The sequence below is a fragment of the Bombina bombina genome, chromosome 2 (genome assembly GCF_027579735.1).
Source record: "Bombina bombina isolate aBomBom1 chromosome 2, aBomBom1.pri, whole genome shotgun sequence".
Lineage (NCBI taxonomy): Eukaryota > Metazoa > Chordata > Amphibia > Anura > Bombinatoridae > Bombina > Bombina bombina.
Window position 1 is genome coordinate 83,637,565 of NC_069500.1, and position 21,060 is coordinate 83,658,624.

General features: G+C 38.9%; 1 protein-coding gene across 1 annotated transcript in view; it reads left to right on the forward strand.

Annotated features, from left to right (window-relative positions):
• WDR7 (WD repeat domain 7) overlaps positions 1-21,060 on the forward strand; it is a 1,007,279-nt gene that overhangs the window by 348,892 nt on the left and 637,327 nt on the right. Inside the window, 2 exon segments of the mRNA XM_053701142.1 lie at positions 9,967-10,055; positions 18,952-19,038. Coding sequence (XP_053557117.1) covers positions 9,967-10,055; positions 18,952-19,038 — 176 coding nt within the window.

Genomic DNA, 21,060 nt, shown 5'->3' on the forward strand with positions numbered 1-21,060 from the left:
CATTATCAGTTCCTGAGATTCTCTTTTCTGGACAAGCATTACCAGTTTGTGGCTCTGCCGTTTGGCCTAGCGACAGCTCCAAGAATTTTTTCAAAGGTTCTCGGTGCCCTTCTGTCTGTAATCAGAGAACAGGGTATTGTGGTATTTCCTTATTTGGACGATATCTTGGTACTTGCTCAGTCTTTACATTTAGCAGAATCTCATACGAATCGACTTGTGTTGTTTCTTCAAGATCATGGTTGGAGGATCAATTTACCAAAAAGTTCTTTGATTCCTCAGACAAGGGTAACCTTTCTGGGTTTCCAGATGGATTCAGTATCCATGACTCTGTCTTTAACAGACAAGAGACGTCTAAAAATTGATTGCAGCTTGCCGAAACCTTCAGTCACAATCATTCCCTTCGGTAGCCTTATGCATGGAAATTCTAGGTCTTATGACTGCTGCATCGGACGCGATCCCCTTTGCTCGGTTTTTCACATGCGACCTCTTCAGCTCTGTATGCTGAAGCAATGGTGCAAGGATTACACGAAGATATCTCAAACAATATCTTTAAAACCGATTGTTCGACACTCTCTAACATGGTGGACAGATCACCATCGTTTAATTCAGGGGGGCTTCTTTTGTGCTTCCGACCTGGACTGTAATTTCAACAGATGCAAGTCTCTCGGGTTGGGGAGCTGTGTGGGGATCTCTGACAGCACAAGGAGTTTGGGAATCTCAGGAGGTGAGATTTCCGATCAATATTTTGGAACTCCGTGCAATTTTCAGAGCTCTTCAGTTTTGGCCTCTTCTGAAGAGAGAATCGTTCATTTGTTTTCAGACAGACAATGTCACAACTGTGGCATACATCAATCATCAAGGAGGGACTCACAGTCCTCTGGCTATGAAAGAAGTATCTCGAATTTTGGTTTGGGCGGAATCCAGCTCCTGTCTAATCTCTGCGGTTCATATCCCAGGTATAGACAATTGGGAAGCGGATTATCTCAGTCGCCAAACGTTGCATCCGGGCGAATGGTCTCTTCACCCAGAGGTATTTCTTCAGATTGTTCAAATGTGGGAACTTCCAGAAATAGATCTGATGGCGTCCCATCTAAACAAGAAACTTCCCAGGTATCTGTCCAGATCCCGGGATCCTCAGGCGGAGGCAGTGGATGCATTATCACTTCCTTGGAAGTATCATCCTGCCTATATCTTTCCGCCTCTAGTTCTTCTTCCAAGAGTAATCTCCAAGATTCTGAAGGAATGCTCGTTTGTTCTGCTGGTAGCTCCGGCATGGCCTCACAGGTTTTGGTATGCGGATCTTGTCCGGATGGCCTCCTGCCAACCGTGGACTCTTCCGTTAAGACCAGACCTTCTGTCACAAGGTCCCTTTTTCCATCAGGATCTGAAATCCTTCAATTTAAAGGTATGGAGATTGAACGCTTGATTCTTGGTCAAAGAGGTTTCTCTGACTCTGTCATTACTACTATGTTACAGGCTCGTAAATCTGTATCTCGAGAGATATATTATAGAGTCTGGAAGACTTATATTTCTTGGTGTCTTTCTCATCATTTTCTTGGCATTCTTTTAGAATACCGAGAATTTTACAGTTTCTTCAGGATGGTTTAGATAAGGGTTTGTCCGCAAGTTCTTTGAAAGGACAAATCTCTGCTCTTTCAGTTCTTTTTCATAGAAAGATTGCTATTCTTCCTGATATTCATTGTTTTGTACAAGCTTTGGTACGTATAAAACCTGTCATTAAGTCAATTTCTCCTCCTTGGAGTTTGAATTTGGTTCTGGGAGCTCTTCAAGCTTCTCCGTTTGAACCTATGCATTCATTGGACATTAAATTACTTTCTTGGAAAGTTTTGTTCCTTTTTGGCCATCTCTTCTGCTAGAAGAGTTTCTGAATTATCTGCTCTTTCTTGTGAGTCTCCTTTTCTGATTTTTCATCAGGATAAGGCGGTGTTGCGAACTTCTTTTGAATTTTTTACCTAAAGTTGTGAATTCCAACAACATTAGTAGGGAAATTGTGGTTCCTTCATTATGTCCTAATCCTAAGAATTCTAAGGAGAAATCGTTGCATTCTTTGGATGTTGTTAGAGCTTTGAAATATTATGTTGAAGCTACGAAATCTTTCCGTAAGACTTCTAGTCTATTTGTTATCTTTTCCGGTTCTAGAAAAGGCCAGAAAGCTTCTACCATTTCTTTGGCATCTTGGTTGAAATCTTTAATTCATCTTGCCTATGTTGAGTCGGGTAAAACTCCGCCTCATAGGATTACAGCTCATTCTACTAGGTCAGTTTCTACTTCCTGGGCGTTTAAGAATGAAGCTTCGGTTGACCAGATCTGCAAAGCAGCAACTTGGTCCTCTTTGCATACTTTTACTAAATTCTACCATTTTGATGTATTTTCTTCTTCTGAAGCAGTTTTTGGTAGAAAAGTACTTCAGGCAGCGGTTTCAGTTTGAATCTTCTGCTTATGTTTTTCGTTAAACTTTATTTTGGGTGTGGATTATTTTCAGCAGGAATTGGCTGTCTTTATTTTATCCCTCCCTCTCTAGTGACTCTTGTGTGGAAAGATCCACATCTTGGGTAGTCATTATCCCATACGTCACTAGCTCATGGACTCTTGCTAATTACATGAAAGAAAACATAATTTATGTAAGAACTTACCTGATAAATTCATTTCTTTCATATTAGCAAGAGTCCATGAGGCCCGCCCTTTTTTTTTGTGGTGGTTATGATTTTGTTGTATAAAGCACAATTATTCCAATTCCTTATTTTATATGCTTTCGCACTTTTTTATCACCCCACTTCTTGGCTATTCGTTAAACTGAATTGTGGGTGTGGTGAGGGGTGTATTTATAGGCATTTTGAGGTTTGGGAAACTTTGCCCCTCCTGGTAGGAATGTATATCCCATACATCACTAGCTCATGGACTCTTGCTAATATGAAAGAAATGAATTTATCAGGTAAGTTCTTACATAAATTATGTTTTTCTTCCAGTTGGGGAGACCATGCACTTAACAAATTAAAAGACACTGCTTTTTTATTGGGACATAGATAATCCTGCTGTATGGGTTACACTGGGACATGAAGCAGGCACTGTAGCATGTGTGAGACTAACATTTAAACTCTTTTAAAAAGAAGGGGTAAAATATTTTTATTAGGTTTTATTTTCTGACACATATTTACTTAATAAAACAATACAAGTTTAAACTGAAAGTAGGGCTGAAGTTTCTATTTCCCCTTTGCTTTAAAATAAACCGATGCAACATTTTAAACTGTCTGGTTTGAAAAAACGGTTATTTCTGGTAGTCGGTGTACCAGGAAGCTATTTTTAGTGCCTCTCTGTGTCGCAGCAGTAATTTGAGCTTGGCAGTTGCGGTCACATGACCGACTTTACTTCATAACGTTTCTGAGGAAAAAGTTGTTTGTTAAATGTTTTTTCGTAACTTTTCTCATATAATTTTAGCTGGGGATCGATCCTAATTTGGAAAAATATTTAAAGTGAATTTTTTTCCTTGGCTTATTTAAATTGATTATTAAAATCTTTGAAATTTATCTGTACAAGTTTATTTACTGATTCACAACATGTCTGATATGGAGCAAGAGCCTGCTCTCATGAATTCATGCTTATTATGTTTAGATGCACAAATTGCAGCTCCTATGCAATTTTGTTCTTCATGTGTCAAGAAAACCTTGCAAAATAAAGGTAACACTTTTGAGCCTAATGTGTCTCAGGATGATGCTGTTAAAATAATACCTCAGCTTTCTCCTGCTACGTCCCAAGCCTCAATTGTGTCACATGCAGTACCCTGTGGTTCCTCTATAACTCCTAGTGGAGTTTATTTAAAAGAAGAAATTGCTGCCCAGGTATCTTCAACGGTATCTGCAGCATTAGATGCCATTCCCAGATTACAGGGAAAACGCAAGAAGAAATCTAGAAATTCAGAAAGTGAGGTTCCTGTCCTCAGTTCTGCTTCCCAAGTTGCCCTTTCTCATAAGTCTGATGAGGAAGATACATCTGGACTTTCTGAGGGTGAAATCTCAGATTCGGACAGTATATTTCCTTCTTCTGAGACTGAGGTGGTATTCTTCAGATTTAAGCTTGAACACCTTTGTGTATTGTTAAAGGGACAGTCTAGTATAAATTAATCTTTCATTATTCAGATAGGACTTTTAATTTTAATCAACTTTCCAATTTACTTTTATCATCAAATTTGCTTTTTTCTCTTGGTATTCTTAGTTTAAACTAAACATAGGTAGACTCGTATGCTAATTTCTAAGCCTTTGAGGGCTGCCTCTTATCACATGCTTTTTAAATCTCTTTTCAACACAAAGAGACTGAAAGTACACGTGGGCCATATAGATAACACTGTGTTCAGGCACAGGGTTTTTTTTAAGATTTATCACAAAACAATGCTAAATTTAAGACAATAGATAATAAACAGTCACAGTCATGTGATCAGGGGGCTGGAAGAAGGTTCCTAGATACAAGGCAATCACAGAGGTAACAAGTATATTAATATAACTGTGTTGGTTATGCAAAACTGGGGAATGGGTAATAAAGGGATTATCTATATTTTAAAACAATAACAATTCTATGGTAGACTGTCCCTTTAAAGGAGGTTTTAGCTACTTTAGATGACTCCTATACCCCTGTCGTTGCCACTCCTAAGAAATCTAGTAAACTTAATAGTTTATTTGATGAACCTGCCACTTCGGAGGTTTTTCCTGTGCTGGACCATGCTAGGGAGATTATCTCACAGGAATGGGAAAAACAGGGGTGTTTTTTTTTTTTTTTTTAAAGAAAATGTTTCCTGTCGAGGACTTCGTTAAAGACCCTTGGTATACTGTACTCAAAGTTGAAGGGGCTATTTCCACTCTGGCTAAGAGAACCTCTATTCCTATTGAGGATAGCTGCTCTTTTAAGGATCCAATGGACAAGAAGCTGGTGGCTTATTTGAAAAAGATTTATGTTCATCAAGGTCTCCAATGGCAACCTGCAGTATGTATTGCAACCGTGACTAGTGCGGCATCTTATTGGTTTGACGCCTTGTCTGATTCTCTTCAAGTAGAGAATTCCTTAGATGAAATTCAAAATAGGATTAAAGCTCTTAAAGGACCATTAAACACAGTGGATTTGCACAATCAACAAATTCAAGATAACAAGACACTACAATAGCATTTACTTTGAATTTCAAAAGAGTAGTAGATTTTTTTTCTAACAAATTTCAGTTATGTATATTTCCACTCCCCCTGTACCATGTTATAGCAATCGGCCAATCACAAATGCATATCGGTATAGTCTGTGAATTCTTGCACATGCTCAGTAGGAGCTAGTGACTCAAAAAGTGTAAATATAAAAGACACATTTTTTTAATGGAAGTAAATTGGAAAGTTGTTTAAAATTACATGCTGTATCTGAATCATGAAATTTAATTTGACCTGAGTGTCCCTTTAAGTTGGCCAATTCCTTTATTGCAGATGCCATTTTACAGGTTGTTAGACTTGGAGCTAAAACTTCTAGCTTCTGGCGATTCCTTACAAGGGCAAAACCTTGTTTGCACCCGGTTTGGCAGAAATTATCTCTTATATAACGGGTGGAAAAGGGTCTTTCCATCTAAAGGAGAGGAGAGTCCATGGCTTCATTCATTACTTGTAGGAATTAAGAACCTGGCCACCAGGAGGAGGTAAAGACACCCCAGCCAAAGGCTTAAATACCTCCCCCACTCCCCTCATCCCCCAGTCATTCTTTGCCTTTCGTCACAGGAAGACGCAGGGGGTAGGAAGCCTCTTCCATTTTTTTGTCCTTTTAGTTTCGGAGCATGATTCGCTTGGCTTACAAGACTGCAGGACATAAACCTTCTCAGAGGATCACGGGTCATTCAACTAGAGCTGTGGCTTCTTCTTGGGCCTTCAAAGACATAAACCTTCTCAGAGGATCACGGCTCATTCAACTAGAGCTGTGGCTTCTTCTTGGGCCTTCAAGAATGAGGCCTCTATGGAGCAGATGTGTAAGGTGGCTACCTGGTCCTCCTTACATACTTTTACAAAGTTTTATAAATTTGACGTTTTTGCTTTGTCAGAGGCAGTTTTTAGGAGAAAGGTTTTGCAGGCTGTGGTGCCCTCAGGATAGGGTCCACCTCCCTTTTACCCTCCCATTTGTTCATTCAGTGTCCCCTAGAGCTTGGGTATTTGTTTCCCACAAGTAATGAATGAAGCCGTGGACTCTACTCTCCTTTAGATGGAAAACATAAATTATGCTTACCTGATAATTTCATTTCCATCGTGGGTAGGGGAGTCCACGGCTTCCGCCCATTTCTCCGGTAGGTGGACCTAAATTTAGTTTTGTTCTTCTGGCACCAATTATACCCTGATATTTCTTTTACTGTTCCTTGTTCCCTCTGCAGAATGACTGGGGGATGAGGGGAGTGGGGGAGGTATTTAAGCCTTTGGCTTGGGTGTCTTTGCCTCCTACTGGTGGCCAGGTTCTTAATTCCCACAAGTAATTAATAAAGACGTGGACTCTCCTCCCCACGATGAAAATTAAATTATCAGGTAAGCATAATTTGTTTTTCTACATCAAGACAAGAATAGGCCTAAAGGACGTCAGAGTAATTTTTGTTCCTTTCTCTCATGGAAAGGAACAAAATACGAGATACGTGATGTCCCAGATCCCTAAACTGTGGACATAGTATCCCAGGGTTACAAATTGAAATTCAAGACATTTCCTGCCAGAGGCAGATTCCTTCTCTCAAGATTATCTGCAGACCAAATAAAGAGAGAGGCGTTCTTGAAATGTATACAACATCTTTCCTCCCTGGGAGTGATAGTTCCAGTGCAGGAACAGGGTCTCGGATTCTACTCCAACCTATTTGTGGTTCCCAAAAAAGAGGGAAATTTCCGTCCTATTCTAGACTTGAATTGTCTAAACAAGTTTCTCAAAGTTCCATCCTCGCAAGATGGAGACTATACGCTCTATTCTTCCTTAAGTACAAGAGGGTCAGTTCATGACAACCATAGACCTAAATGATGCATATCTTCATGTTCCTATTCACAGGGACTATCACAGATTCCTGAGATTTGCCTTTCTGGATAAACATTTCCAGTTTGTGGCCCTTCCATTTGGTCTAGCCACGGCTCCCAGATTTTTTTCAAAGGTTCTGGGGGCTCTGTTAGCAGTGATCCGTTCTCGTGGAATTGCTGTGGCACCCTACCTGGACGACAGATTGGTACAGGCGCCATCTTTTTAACTAGCAAAATCTCACACAGAGATATTGTTGTCTTTTTTTCGTTCCCACGAATGGAAAGTGAATCTGGGAAAAGCTCCCTTTCCCCTGCTACAAGTGTAGTATTGTTAGGGACCATAATAGACTCTCTATTGATGAAGATTTTTAATCGGTCTGATGGTGGCTTCCATGGACATCATTCCTTTTGCTCGATTCCATTTGAGATCTCTCCAGTTGTGCATGCTCAGACAATGGAATGGTGACCATGCAGATCTAGCTCAGAGAATAGAGTTATATCAATCGTCAAGGGACTCTCTCCCGTGTTGGATTTCTCAGGAACATGCTTTCAGAGACCTTCCTGGGTGATCATGACCACGGACGCCAGCCGGCTGGGGAACAGTCTGGAACTCGTTAAAAGCTCAGGGCCTTTGGACTCGGGAGGAGTCTGCTCTTCCAATCAACATCTTGAAGTTAAGGGCAATTTACAATGCTCTATTGGCTTGGCCTCAGTTGTCCTCAGCCCAGTTTATCAGGTTCCAGTCAGACAACATAACCTCTGTGGCTTACATCAATCACCAGGGAGAAACTCTGAGTTCCTTAGCCATGAAGGAGGTTACTTGGATTCTTCAGTGGGCAGAGACCCACAATTGCTGTCTATCGGCCGTCCACATTCCAGGAGTAGACAACTGGGAAGCGGATTTTCCGAGCAGACAGACTTTTCATCCCGGAGAGTGGAAACTCCATCCGGAGGTGTTTTCCAGCTTAGTCCTCAAATGGGGGGTGCCGAAGTTAGATCTGATTGCGTCCTGTCAGAACGCTGAGCTTCCAAGGTACGGTTCCAGGTCAAGAGATCTGCAGGCCGCTCTGATAGATGCTCTTGCGGTTCCTTGGGTTTTCAGGTTGGCATACCTGTTTCCTCCGTTTGCTCTCTTTCCACAAGTAATTGCTCGTATCAAACAGGAGAAGACGTCTGTGATTCTAATAGCCCCTGCGTGGCCTTGCAGGATCTGGTTTGCAGACCTAGTGGAGTTGTCATCTCTCCCACCGTGAAGACTACCTTTGAGGAAGGACCTCCTGATTCAGGGTCTCTTCCTTCATCCAAATCTCGTTTCACTGAAGCTGACTGCTTGGAGCTTGAACGCTTAATTCTGTCTAAGCGTGTTTTTTCTGAGTCGGTCATTGAGACCATGATTCAGGCTCGCAAGCCTGTTACTAGAAAGATTTACCATAAGATATAGTGTAAATATCTTTATTGGTGTGAATCCAAGCGCTACTCTTAGAGTAGAATTAGTATTCCTAGAATTTTTTCTTTTCTTCAGGCCTGGAGAAGGGATTGTCAGTTGTACCCTGAAGGGTCAGATTTCTGCTTTATCAGTTTTACTACATAAAAGTTTGACGGATGTGCCAGATGTGCAATTTTTTTGTCAGGCCTTGATCAAATCAGTCAGTTGCTCCTCCTTGGAGCCTTAACCTTGTTCTTTAAGTTTTACAGCTGGCTCCGTTTAAACCGTTGCATTCCATATACATTAAATTGTCTAAGTTATCTTGGAAGGTTTTGTTTCTTGTTGCTATCTCTTCTGCTCGAAGAGTCTCAGAACTCTCAGCTCTGCAATGTGATTCCCCTTATCTTATTTTTCATGCCGATATGGTGGTTCTTCGTACTAAGTTAGGTTTCCTTCCTAATTGAAATATCAATCAGGAAATTGTTGTTCCCTCTCTGTGTCCTAATCCTCCTCCTAAAGAACGTTTGTTACACAATTTGGATGTTGTACGTGCTCTTAAATTCTACTTACAGGCGACTAATGATTTTCACCAGTCCTCTGCCCTCTTTGTCTGTTTCTCTGGGAAACGTAAAGATCAGAAAGCTACTGCTACTACGCTTTCTTTTTGGTTACAAAGTATAATTTGTTTGGCTTATGAGACTGCTGGACAGCAGCCTCCTGAGAGAATTACGGCTCATTCCACAAGAGCTGTTTCCTCTTCTTGGGCTTTCCAAAATGAAGCTTATGTGGAACAAATTTGCAAGGCTGTAACTTGATCTTTTCTACATACTTTTTTTTGCAAATTTGATACTTTTGCCTCGGCTGAGGCTTCTTTTGGGAGCAAGGTTCTTCAAGCGGTGGTGCCTTCTGTTTAGGACTGCCTGTCTTGTCCCTCCCTATTTATCCGTGTCCCCTAGCTTGGGTATTGGTTCCCAACAGTAATTACTCAAGCCTTGGACTCACCATATCTTAGGAAAGAAAAACAAAATGTATGCTTACCTTATACATGTATTTCTTTCCGGATATGGTGAGTCCACGGCCCCACCCTTTATTTTAAGACAGATGTTCTTTTGACTATAACCTCAGGCACCTCTACACCTTGTGTTACTCCTTTTTCTCCATTTCCCTTCGGTCGAATGACTGGGGGTTGTGGGTAAGGGAGGGATATTTAACAGTTTAACTGTGGTGCCTCCTCCTGCTGGCCAGGAGTGATATTCTCAACAGTAATTACTCAATCCATGGACTTACCATATCTGGAAAGAAATACATTTATCAGGTAAGCATACATTTAGTTTTTTTCCTTTTTTAACTAGTAAATATTGGGGTTTTTTATGGTTTATTCATTAATGTAACATAACATTTGTTGCTTTTTTCCCCAGCAAAATTTGGTTTGCTTTTAATATTATCAATATCATTTTTATAAATGGCATGTGAATGGAAACATGTTTTTAAGTATTTATTTTTTTTAAATCTGTTTTTTCTTTCCAGGCCGCCTAAATCTGGATCTCCAGAAACAGTCAAAGGAAAAGGGACTCCTCCAAGTTCTGGAAGTGCAATGCAAGGACAGATCAAACAAGGTAATCATGTGATGTTGAATGAAAAAAATACATTTATATATATTTATTTCTTTTTTCCCCTAGTTTTATAGTTTGTAAAATTATTGGCATATGTAAGATCCTCCCCGACGCCAAGCAGTGGGGACCCCTGTCACCCTAAGCCTTTAGTTATGGGGTTTGATGAAAAGAAAGCACAGAAGAAGATTCTCAAGTTTTGGAGCTGTTTTGTTGCGGCTGTAACCTTTCTATAGACCTTTAACTTTATTTATTGATAAACAATAAATATATAATATAGATACAATTATGTTGATGGACAAACTTTTCTCGCTCCTAAATTTATCATCTGGAGCAAATTTGTTGAGCCCTGCATTAAACACTTTCAGATTGCAGTATAATACTGTACTAAAAACAACTTTGTAATATACCTTCATGATTTATTTTGTCCCTTTTTCCTTTATTAATTTAACTATTAAAATTCTCCCCTGATTCTTTAAACTAATGAGCACCGGATCATGTCATGTTGAAACCTAGGTTTCCCTTATCTAATCTTTTCTGCTGAGGACTATAAGGGACAAATAAATCATGCAACAGTTTCTTTATCTCATCTTTTCTGCTGAGGACTATTTGATACAGATACAGTGCTCAAACAATTTATGTGGAAAATACCAATGTTAAAGTAATTTTAATTATCAGGATTTAAAGTCATTTTAAATAAGTAAAAAAATAAATAGAATATTATCAGACTAATCTTTGCTTTGAGTATGCCTAGCATTTATTTACAGTCCCTTTAAATAGACATAAAACCCCAAAAAATTATTTTATGATTAAAGGGACAGTCTAGTCCAAAACAAAGCTTCATTATTCAGATAGAGAATGTAATTCTAAACAATTTTCCAATTTACTTCTTTCACCAATTTTGCTTGGTTCTCTTGGTATTCTTAGTTGAAAGCTAAATCTAGGAGGTTCATATGCTAATTTCTAAGCCCTTGAAGGCCGCCTCTTAATTCAGGGCATTTTGACAGTTTTTCACCACTAGAGGGTGTTAGTTCATGTTTTTCATATAGATAACACTTTGCTCATGCACGTGGAGTTACCTAGGAGCCCGCACTGATTGGCTAAAATGCAAGTCTGTCAAAAGAACTGAAATAAGTAGCAGTTTGCAGAGGCTTAGATACAAGGTAATCACAGAGGTAAAAAGTATATTATTATAACTGTGTTGGTTATGCAAAACTAGGGAATGGGTAATAAAGGGATTATCTGTGTTTTAAAACAATAAATATTCTGGTGTAGACTGTCCCTTTAATTCTATCATATAAACTTTTGGTTTTTTTTTCTTGTTTTCCTTTGTTGAAAAGCAGGGAGGTATGTACCGGAGTGTGCGCATGTCTGCAGCACTATATGGCAACAGTTTTGCAGCAATATTATACATTAGCAGCACTACCTATCTATATACCTCTTATACAAAGAATAACATGAGAACAAAGCCAATCTAATAAATAAATTTGAAACTTTTTAAAATGTTATTCTCTATGTGAATCATGAAAGAGACATAACTTGGGTTTCATGTCCCTTTAAGTTTATTTTAATACAGATATGCATTTGTTTTGTTAGGAATGCAAATTTGTAGCAAAAACGGATATTTGTTTCGTTTTCACAAAACAAAATAGCCAAATGAATGCACCAACGAAATTGAAAGAAAATGAAAAAATACTGATGAATATTCAATCTGAACGATTTGGACGAACCACATTTTTGGCACTGTACAAGTCTGTTTTTAATTTCTTTTTAATCCAGATTTATATGCCAGCAAGTCTCTCAAACATACAAAAGTCTTTGTTCTCTTGCCTGAGCTGTTTTATTTGGCAATTTGACCTTCTTGACTATGAATTTTGTTTTGTAGTGTTAACAATAATTATAACAAATTAGAGTCCAGACATTGAGATTCTTGGTAAAGTCCATGTTGCAGTTGGGTAAACAAGTACAGTTTTAGATAGGACAAATATTAGGTTGTGGCAAACCAAATAGTGAGTTACCTGATTTTTGTTTAAGGGATATGAAACAGTCTGTTTCATTGTTGTTATAAAAAAAGCACCAAGCAGTGGGTTATACTTAAAGGGACATTATACACCCAAAAAAAATATTGGCTAAATAAATTAAGCATACAAAGAAGATGAAGTTTGTCTTTGACATGTATTATCAATTTTGCTGCTAAAGTGTCTAAAATGATGAGAAAGTTTGAAGTAATGTAACTACATAACAATACGTCCGTAATACGACTAGGCTACAAAGCAAGCATTTTTCCCACACTCCCTAACTAGTACAAGCCCTGCAGGGACATCTGTGAGCCCTATGTGTGATTTATAGGGATAATAAAAGGCTTCCTCCTATATCTTTTGGATATAGGAGGGGTTACTGACTAGGGGAGGGGTTTGGAGCTGAAAGCAAGTGCGGGGAGAGACAGGGATACAGACTCTCATGGGGAAACTATTACTGAACCTGTTGGAACGCTTAGTGGGCGGTTCTGTATGGAGGGATGAGCGGTGCTGTCAGGAGCGATACGGGTACGGAAATAGCTAAGCGGGAGGGGAGACAGTTCTCCACGGGGAGACTAAATTGGTTACAACTCCGGTATCAGGAGGGGGTGAGACTCTTACACCAGTGCAGTATAGGACTATATTATGTTTGTTATACAGATCCCAGCATAACGCTCACAGCAGTCCCTGCAGGGCTTGTACATTCCTCTGCTTTAGGGACCGCTGTGAGCTTTATGCTGGGATCTGTATAGCACACATAATATAGCCCTATACCACACTGTTGTAAGAGTCTTGCCCCCTCCTGATACCGGAGTCCATGAAGCAAGTTGCTGCGATCATCAGAGGAGCAAGCCTCTGCAAATACCAGCCACCTAAGATTCCTCTGAATAAAAACTGAAATAAAACCGCAATTCTATTCTATTGGGTACTTGTAAAGCGCAAACTAATCACCCGTGAGGGTCTCAAGGCGCTATGGGAGTGGGGGAGAGGGGGGCTAAGGGAAGACGATTCAGTCGAAGAACCAGGTCTTGAGGTCCTTCCTGAAGTTTGTAAGGGAGGTGGATTGTCTGAGGTGCAGCGGGAAGGAGTTCCATGACTTTGCTGCCATATAGGAGAAGGATTTTCCTCCAGCTGTTTTTTTCTTGATGCGGGGGATGACTGCAAGTGCTTGGTTGGCAGAGCGGAGTTGTCTGGAGGGGGTGTAGAAATTGACACGGTGGTTGATGTATTCAGGACCGATGTTGTGGAGGGCCTTGAATGCATGGGTTAGATGCTTGAAGGTGATTCTCTTGTTGACGGGGAGCCAGTGTAGGTTCCTTAGGTGTTCGGTGATGTGATTTTGGCGAGGGATGTCGAGGATGAGTCTGGCCAAGGTGTTCTGGATGCGTTGAAGTCGTTTCTGGAGCTTGATGGTGGACCCGACCTAGAGTGCATTGCCGTAGTCCAGTCGACTACTGACGAAGGCATGGGTGACAGATTTTCTAGTTTCGGTGGGGATCCACTTGAAGATTTTTCGCAGTAGGTGGAGTATGTGAAAACAAGTCGAAGAGATGGCGTTGACTTGGCGGTCCATGGAAACTGATGAGTCAAGGATGACGCCTAGATTTTGTGCGTGGTGTGTTGGAGTTGGAGGGTGTCCGAGGGCTTTGGGCCACCAGGAGTCATCCCATGCAGATTTGGTGGGTCAGAGGAGGAGGATTTCAGTCTTGTCAGTGTTGAGTTTGAGACTGTTGTTGTTCATCCAGGTGTCGATTGCTGTACGTCCTTTGTGGACGTTTTTCTTGGCGGTGGCGGGGTCTCGGGTGATTGAGATGATTAACTGGGTGTCGTCTGCGTAGGAGACAATGTTGAGCTTGTGTTGTCGGACGATGGCGGCGAGGGGGGCCATGTAGATGTTGAACAGGGTGGGGCTAAGAGAAGAGCCTTGGGGTATGCCGCAGCTGATTGCTGTGGGATTGGAGGAGAAGGGTGGGAGTCTGACTTTCTGGGTTCTGCCGCTGAGGAAGGAAGTGATCCATTCCAGGGCCTTATTGTGGATGCCAGCATCGTGTAGGCGCGTGAGGAGGGTGCTGTGGGCTACAGTGTCGAATGCGGCTGAGAGGTCTAGAAGGATGAGGGCGGCAGTCTCTCCTTGGTCAAGCAGGGCGCGGATGTCGTCTGTGGCGGCGAGGAGGGCGGTCTCGGTGCTGTGATTGCTCCTGAAACCGGATTGGGAGTGGTCCAAGATGTGGTTGGTCTTGATGGCAGAATGAATACCTCAGCTTCCCTTTGACACAAAGAACACACTGGAGCGGTACCGCCGTCATGTAGAGACAAGTATTCAAGTCTGTGTTCTGGTTAGAGCAATACATAGTACACTGGAGCACAGAGCACACCCCTACAAAATTTCAACCCGGGAATCAAATGTTGTTTTTTTTAAAGTAGCACTAATCAATAAATAAAAATGAAGGCAGTTAACCCCTCCACACACTGTCTGAATACATGGCCCCTGGCAAGTGATTTTAGTCAGATATATATATAGGAGGGAGCCTTTTATTATCCCTATGAATCACGCATATCGCTCACAGATGTCCTTGCAGGGCTTGTACTAGTTAGGGAGTGTGGGAAAAATGCTTGCTCTGTAGCCTAGTTGTATTACGGACTTATTCTTATGTAGTTACATTACTTCAAACTTTCTCATCATTTTTAGGCACTTTAGCAGCAAAATTGATATAACATGTCAATGACAAACTTTATCTTCTTTGTCTGCTTCATTTAATTAGCCAATATTTTTTTGGGTGTATTATGTCTCTTTAATATAAATCATTGCAATATTTATTATGTTAAAGGGATTTTACCTTTTATTACTTTTTTTTAAAGTTCATTTGTGCAGCGTTCATTTCTTCCTGTCACAGCCCTACACGGATACTGTAGTCTCTTCTGGAAGGCAATTATAGCTTGATGTCACAAAACTTCTAGGGTAACATGAGCTGGTTTAGTATTAAGTCAATACTAGATAAACAAGGAGTCAGATTTGCCAATTCTCATAAGAGGCAGAATGTAACGCAAGTTACCAACATGTCAGCTCTTTCGTCTCCCTGAGGGCAGGGCTATACAGATAATATCTAAGTGATTATTGTGCAAGAAAACAAGTAAGTTGTTTGCTTTTTTATACTCATGTTCCATACACTTTTAATCCTTATCCCAACTATACATTGGGTTAATTTTAAGGTTTCAATATATATATATATATATATATATATATATCAATGTAAATATTTGCATAGGAAATTAGTGCATCTAGGCAAGTATCCCCACTTGTTTTTCCCCAGAAATTCTTAATATACAATGTTTCCAATGCACAAGAGAATTGTGGGTAAGATATGCAAATTCTCAGTTTTTTTGCTTCAAAAATACTGTTTTGACACAGCGATCCTTTTAAGCAGGATTATGACAGCAAACCAGAAATCACTCACTAGACAAGCCTGTTTCGTTCTTTTTGGAACTCATCAGTAGGAGATAGATTTCTTGTTGCTGCATTGGTAAAGCTATTTTCATGGTTAAACCAAAATTCATTAAAATTATGGGGGGAGATAAAAAACTGAAATTAAAATCCTCCATGTCTCAAAATTAAATCAATGTAAATATTTGCATAGGAAATTAGTACATCTAGGCAAGTATCCCCACTTGCTTTTCCCCAGAAATTCTTAATATACAATGTTTCCAATGCACAAGAGAATTGTGGGTAAGATATGCAAATTAGATATGCGAATTCTAAGTTTTTTTGACACAGCGATCCTTTTAAACAGGATTTTGACAGCAAACCAGAAATCACTCACTAGACAAGCCTGTTTCGTTCTTTTTGGGCACATGGAGGATTTTAATTTCAGTTTTTTATCTCCCCCCATAATTTTAATGAATTTTGGTTTAACCATGAAAATAGCTTTACCAATGCAGCAACCAGAAATCTATCTCCTACTGATGAGTTCCAAAAAGAAAGAAACAGGCTTGTCTAGTGAGTGATTTCTGGTTTGCTGTCATAATCCTGTTTAAAAGGATCGCTGTGTCAAAACAGTATTTTTGAAGCAAAAAACTGAGAATTTGCATATCTAATTTGCATATCTTACCCACAATTCTCTTGTGCATTGGAAACATTGTATATTAAGAATTTCTGGGGGAAAGCAAGTGGGGATACTTGCCTAGATGTACTAATTTCCTATGCAAATATTTACATTGATTTAATTTTGAGACATGGAGGATTTTAATTTCAGTTTTTTATCTCCCCCCATAATTTTAATGAATTTTTATATATATATATATATATATATATATATATATACACACACACACACACACACACACACACATATATACGAATCCGGAATTCCAAAATTCAAGCCTTTTAATTATTATTTTTTTAAAAATACTATTTTCCCTGCTTGTAAGTCACAATCTTCTCCGCCTGTGTCTTTGTTTTTTGTTTTTTGTGTTCTAAAATGTAAATAATAATCTATATTTCAAACAACAAATAATACCTTTCTGATTAAATTACTTTAATACTTTTCCTAGGGTACTATGTACACAAAAGTATTAATATTATGTAAAACTACCTTTAGCTTACATGTATAGGCTGTATTATGACATGTAAATATTGTCTAATGACATAAGATATTGTTTTTTACACTTGGTCCTACTTTACAGATGCAAATATTCCAAACTCTAAACTATTTCGAAATCCAAACTTTTTCCGGTCCCAAGCAGTTTGGATAAAGGGTTTTCTAATGTCTTTTTAAGATAAAGGCTTATTTTTAAATCTACTGTTTTTTTTTTGTTCCGTTCTTTTGATGTTTCCTTCAGTAGGCGTTTGAATGCTAAGTTTCAAGCTATACTAAATTTACATATTTATATTTTGTTGTAAAGTCTGTCAAATTGTGGATACCTCAAGTACTGGGATAAAGTATCATCTGAAATATTATAAAATGTCACTTTTACACTAGATGAGATATAAAAATGTTGCCCTCTTCAGAGCGAAGCTCCTGTTTGCACTACTAATGTTCAAATAAGGGAGGCCCGTGTCATTGTGCCCGCTACACGTGCCACTGTGACATTACGGTACATTTGCATTCAGTTATGAAACAGATCGTTTCCATGCAGATGTCCTAGGGCGACAAAAGGAGTTCACTGAATGAAAAGCAAACACCCCCTTAGCAAAACATTGTTTAACTTGTGCAGGAACCTAAGTGCATTGTTGTTCTGCAGTAGAAGGATTAATTTGAAGCTGGTTGTGCATGACATATGGTAATTTCTCTATAGGAAGGAAGTGTCAAGCGGTGACCTCTTAACATTGACCTCCAGTTGCACAATGTGTGTCCCATACGGGCGTGCTTGTCTTTTCATATGCTAATGCAGTCAGGGGTACGCTGCTTATTCTAGAATTGTATAATAGTTTTCCTGCTATTGGCATATGGAAATACCTTAACTCAAAGGGACATTGAGCCCTGGAAATGTATATTACACAAATAGAAGAGCTATCTAAATATGCTATAAATGTATTTTTAGTATAAAAAATGGTTAAGACGAAGCAATATGAGAAATTTGTTCAATACAATTGTGCAAACAAAAACAACAACAAAACTAATACATTTTAACATGCTGTCTTTACAAATTATAGAGTGTGTGGTTTTGAGAGACTTTTTAATTTACTTCTGTTATTTAATGCGTTTCCTTCTTTTGGTTTCCTTTGTTGAAAATCATACCTAGGTTGTCAAGGGGATCAGAAATGCACTACTGGAAGCTAGCTGCTGATTGGTGGCTACACACATGCCTCTTGTTATTGGCTCTTCAGATCTCTTTGACTAGGTCCCAGTTGTGTAATGCTGCTCCGGAACTGACTTTAACTATGTGTTTAATCGCTTTGCAGGAGTTAAACACATAGTTATATGCAAGCAACAGTATAATAATAAATTATACATTACCTTTTATGTATTTTTAAAACATATTAAACTGTTTTGTTTTGTACTTGAAGATAATAGTTATGAGACAGACATATCTATATACATTTACTGATCAAACAAAAATAATGTATTTTAGATATGTAACTGTCTGTCTGTCACTTTGTCTGTTTATCTGGAACCTAGACTTTGCCTTAATATTACACCTGTTATCATTTATTTTTTATTTATATCAATTTTCTTGCAACTTTATGGAATTTGGCGGCACTATACAAATAAATGATAATAATAATCATCACATTATAAAGTTAAATTAAGGTCTGTATATAAAATGTTTGAGAAAAAAAATAGTTTAGTTAGTTCTATATTTAAAAATACACAAACATAAACACAGTAAAGGGACAGTGTACTCTAAAATAGTTTTCCCTTTAGCTTGCTATACCAACTAAAGAGTTTAAAATATATGAGGAATTGATCTTTTAGGTTTTTTTGTATATGAAATAGATGTTTTAGCTAATTATAACCACACTCCAATCAAATGGGAGTAGATATCATTACCTTATATCCCTGTGTATACAAAAAAGCCAACTTTCTCTTGTCTCTCACTGTATAGACAAAGAACAAATAAAAAACAACATTATAGTACCTCCCTCTTCCACCCCCTGCTGAGCGTGAAAGGGGAGTACACTGTCCCGTTAATGATATAAACCAATATGCTTATAGGATAATGTAGCATAATATAGGCCTATAATTTTATGTTGCAGCTTTATCTTTGTCTTTCTCTGTTGTTGTTTTTTTGTCAGTGCTGCATTTCCGGTTACTTCTTAAATCTTCATTTATATTCTAAAACTGTTTTTTGCTCTGCCTGTTTTCTGTAGCTTCTCTACTGTTGTATATATAACGTACTGCGGCCTCATTTTCTCTGTCTTTCTTTTCTCTTGTCTCCTCTGCAAGCTGTTGCTCCTGCTACCTCTCCTAGCACTGAAGCCGATCACTCTGGTTCTGATCGCACTTTACATTCCTGTTTCTCAGTCAATGAAGGTATTCTCTCACTCATGCTTTCTCTGGTTTTCTGACTGCCTGTCTTGCTTATCTATGTCTTGTTTTTTCATTTTTTAAGGTCTGTAACATTTTCTTTTGCAGCTTTTATGTCTCGTAAAAAAGTTCTATTGCTGTGTATTGTAGATATAGTAAAAATGTTTAAATAGGCTCTATGCATTAGACATGCGTAATTATTTGTAGTTTATTTGTTTTCCTAAACAAATGACAAAGTAACCAGCAATTTGTGGCATTCAGATAGTTTAAGCTGAACGTAACATACCCTGTGTTGGAACTAACTAAATGTCAGATTTCACTGGTAATGCACAAATTATTGCACAAATTATATGCACAAGCATTAAAAAATATTTAAAAGCCACGTGTGTATATGTGTTACATGGTAGAAATAATAATAATAAAAATAAATATTGTGTATAATGTGTATCTCACAAAGAAAATGCTTGATAATAAAAAACACACCTCCTGTGCTCTGTCCATAAATTACAAATATCTAAGAATTCTTAGGCATTCAGTCTTAAGAATTAAGTATTAAATGAACAAACCGACTGGCATTTTGGAGTAAAATATAGCCTTTAATTGTTCCTTAAAAATGCCACATAACCATAACGTTTTTTTCAAATGGGCGGTGTCACAATAACAAATACAAAACTCACATACATAGGTCTTAATTTACCAACCACCAATTATTTAAAAATTGCTGTGAATCCACGGCATATAATCATTGACTCCTTGTCCATTAAACTGACTTTGCTATGGCAACCAGTAACAACTACTTGGGTACAGGTGCTTTGCATCCAATCAACCTTTCATAGTGAGGGTGTACACCACACCCTTATCACCATGGAGACTAGTACATACATGTAGTTCACTTTAATATGCCGATCCAACACCATTTACCCAGAGTTCTTAGTATCTAAGTACATGGAAATCACCATTATACTCCAAAATAATGAATATCCATTGCTGAGGTTATTCTTTCAATTGAAATCTGAGGGACACTTCGGTTAAATCTGGCCCCACTCATTGTTACCAACAACAAAGTTGGTTATCTCAAAGTAAGCCAGAGTGCTTTTATTGTGGCAATTGAGATACATATAACAGCTTGATTGTCTGTATGAAGTTTCATCGCCCACACGCTAATCGATCGGATTTAACAAATTAGACATAGGCTTGCATGCACTTCGGAGTATGTTATTTACCTGATTATCTTTCCTTGCTTTATTTACTATGTAGGAAAAAAAGAATACGACCTTCAGAGAGCGTTTAGCCAATCATAAATCTTCTATGAGACAGGCTTACAAAAAACAGCCTTTTTCTTCCTAATGGGAAAGAGTCCACAGCCGCATTCATTACTTGTGGGAAATAAGAACCTGGCCACCAGGAGGAGGCAAAGACACACCAGCCAAAGGCTTAAATACTCCTCCCACTTCCCCTATCCCCCAGTCAATCTTTGCCTTTCATCCCAGAAGGTTGGCAGAGAAGTGGCAGAAGTTTTATTTTTTAAAGAAAATACTTTTGTTTATTTTTACGTAAAGTGTGTCTCTCATGGAGGGTAGTACTCTTCACAATGGGGCAGGAGTTTTAAGTAGTCCTGTTAGTCTCTCAGTGAGGGCCTGGGCGAATGTTAGAGTCTGGAGATGCAGTGGGAGTTCTCTCTGCGACACCATCCTGATTCAAATTAACAGCTACTCTAGCACTTGACGTTGCTGACCCTTCGCTTCACTACCTGTTGTTTTCTCTCAAGTCCATGACGGAGGCGACGCTACTATCCGTCACACTTGAAGGGCCGTGTTCCTGTTCCACGGCGTAGTTTCCGGTAAGATTGTTTATTATGTTGTTATGTGACAGATAGGTATGGGTCTCAGTGAGAATCCTCTGTTCGGATCTGGGAATCATGGCATAATTCCTTCCTTTGGGGGGATTGGTGAACAGGGTGGGGTTCCTTAATCATGTTTCTTATGTGATCTGCCTGCTTGTGTATTGGGTATTGGCTCTGAGGCTGAG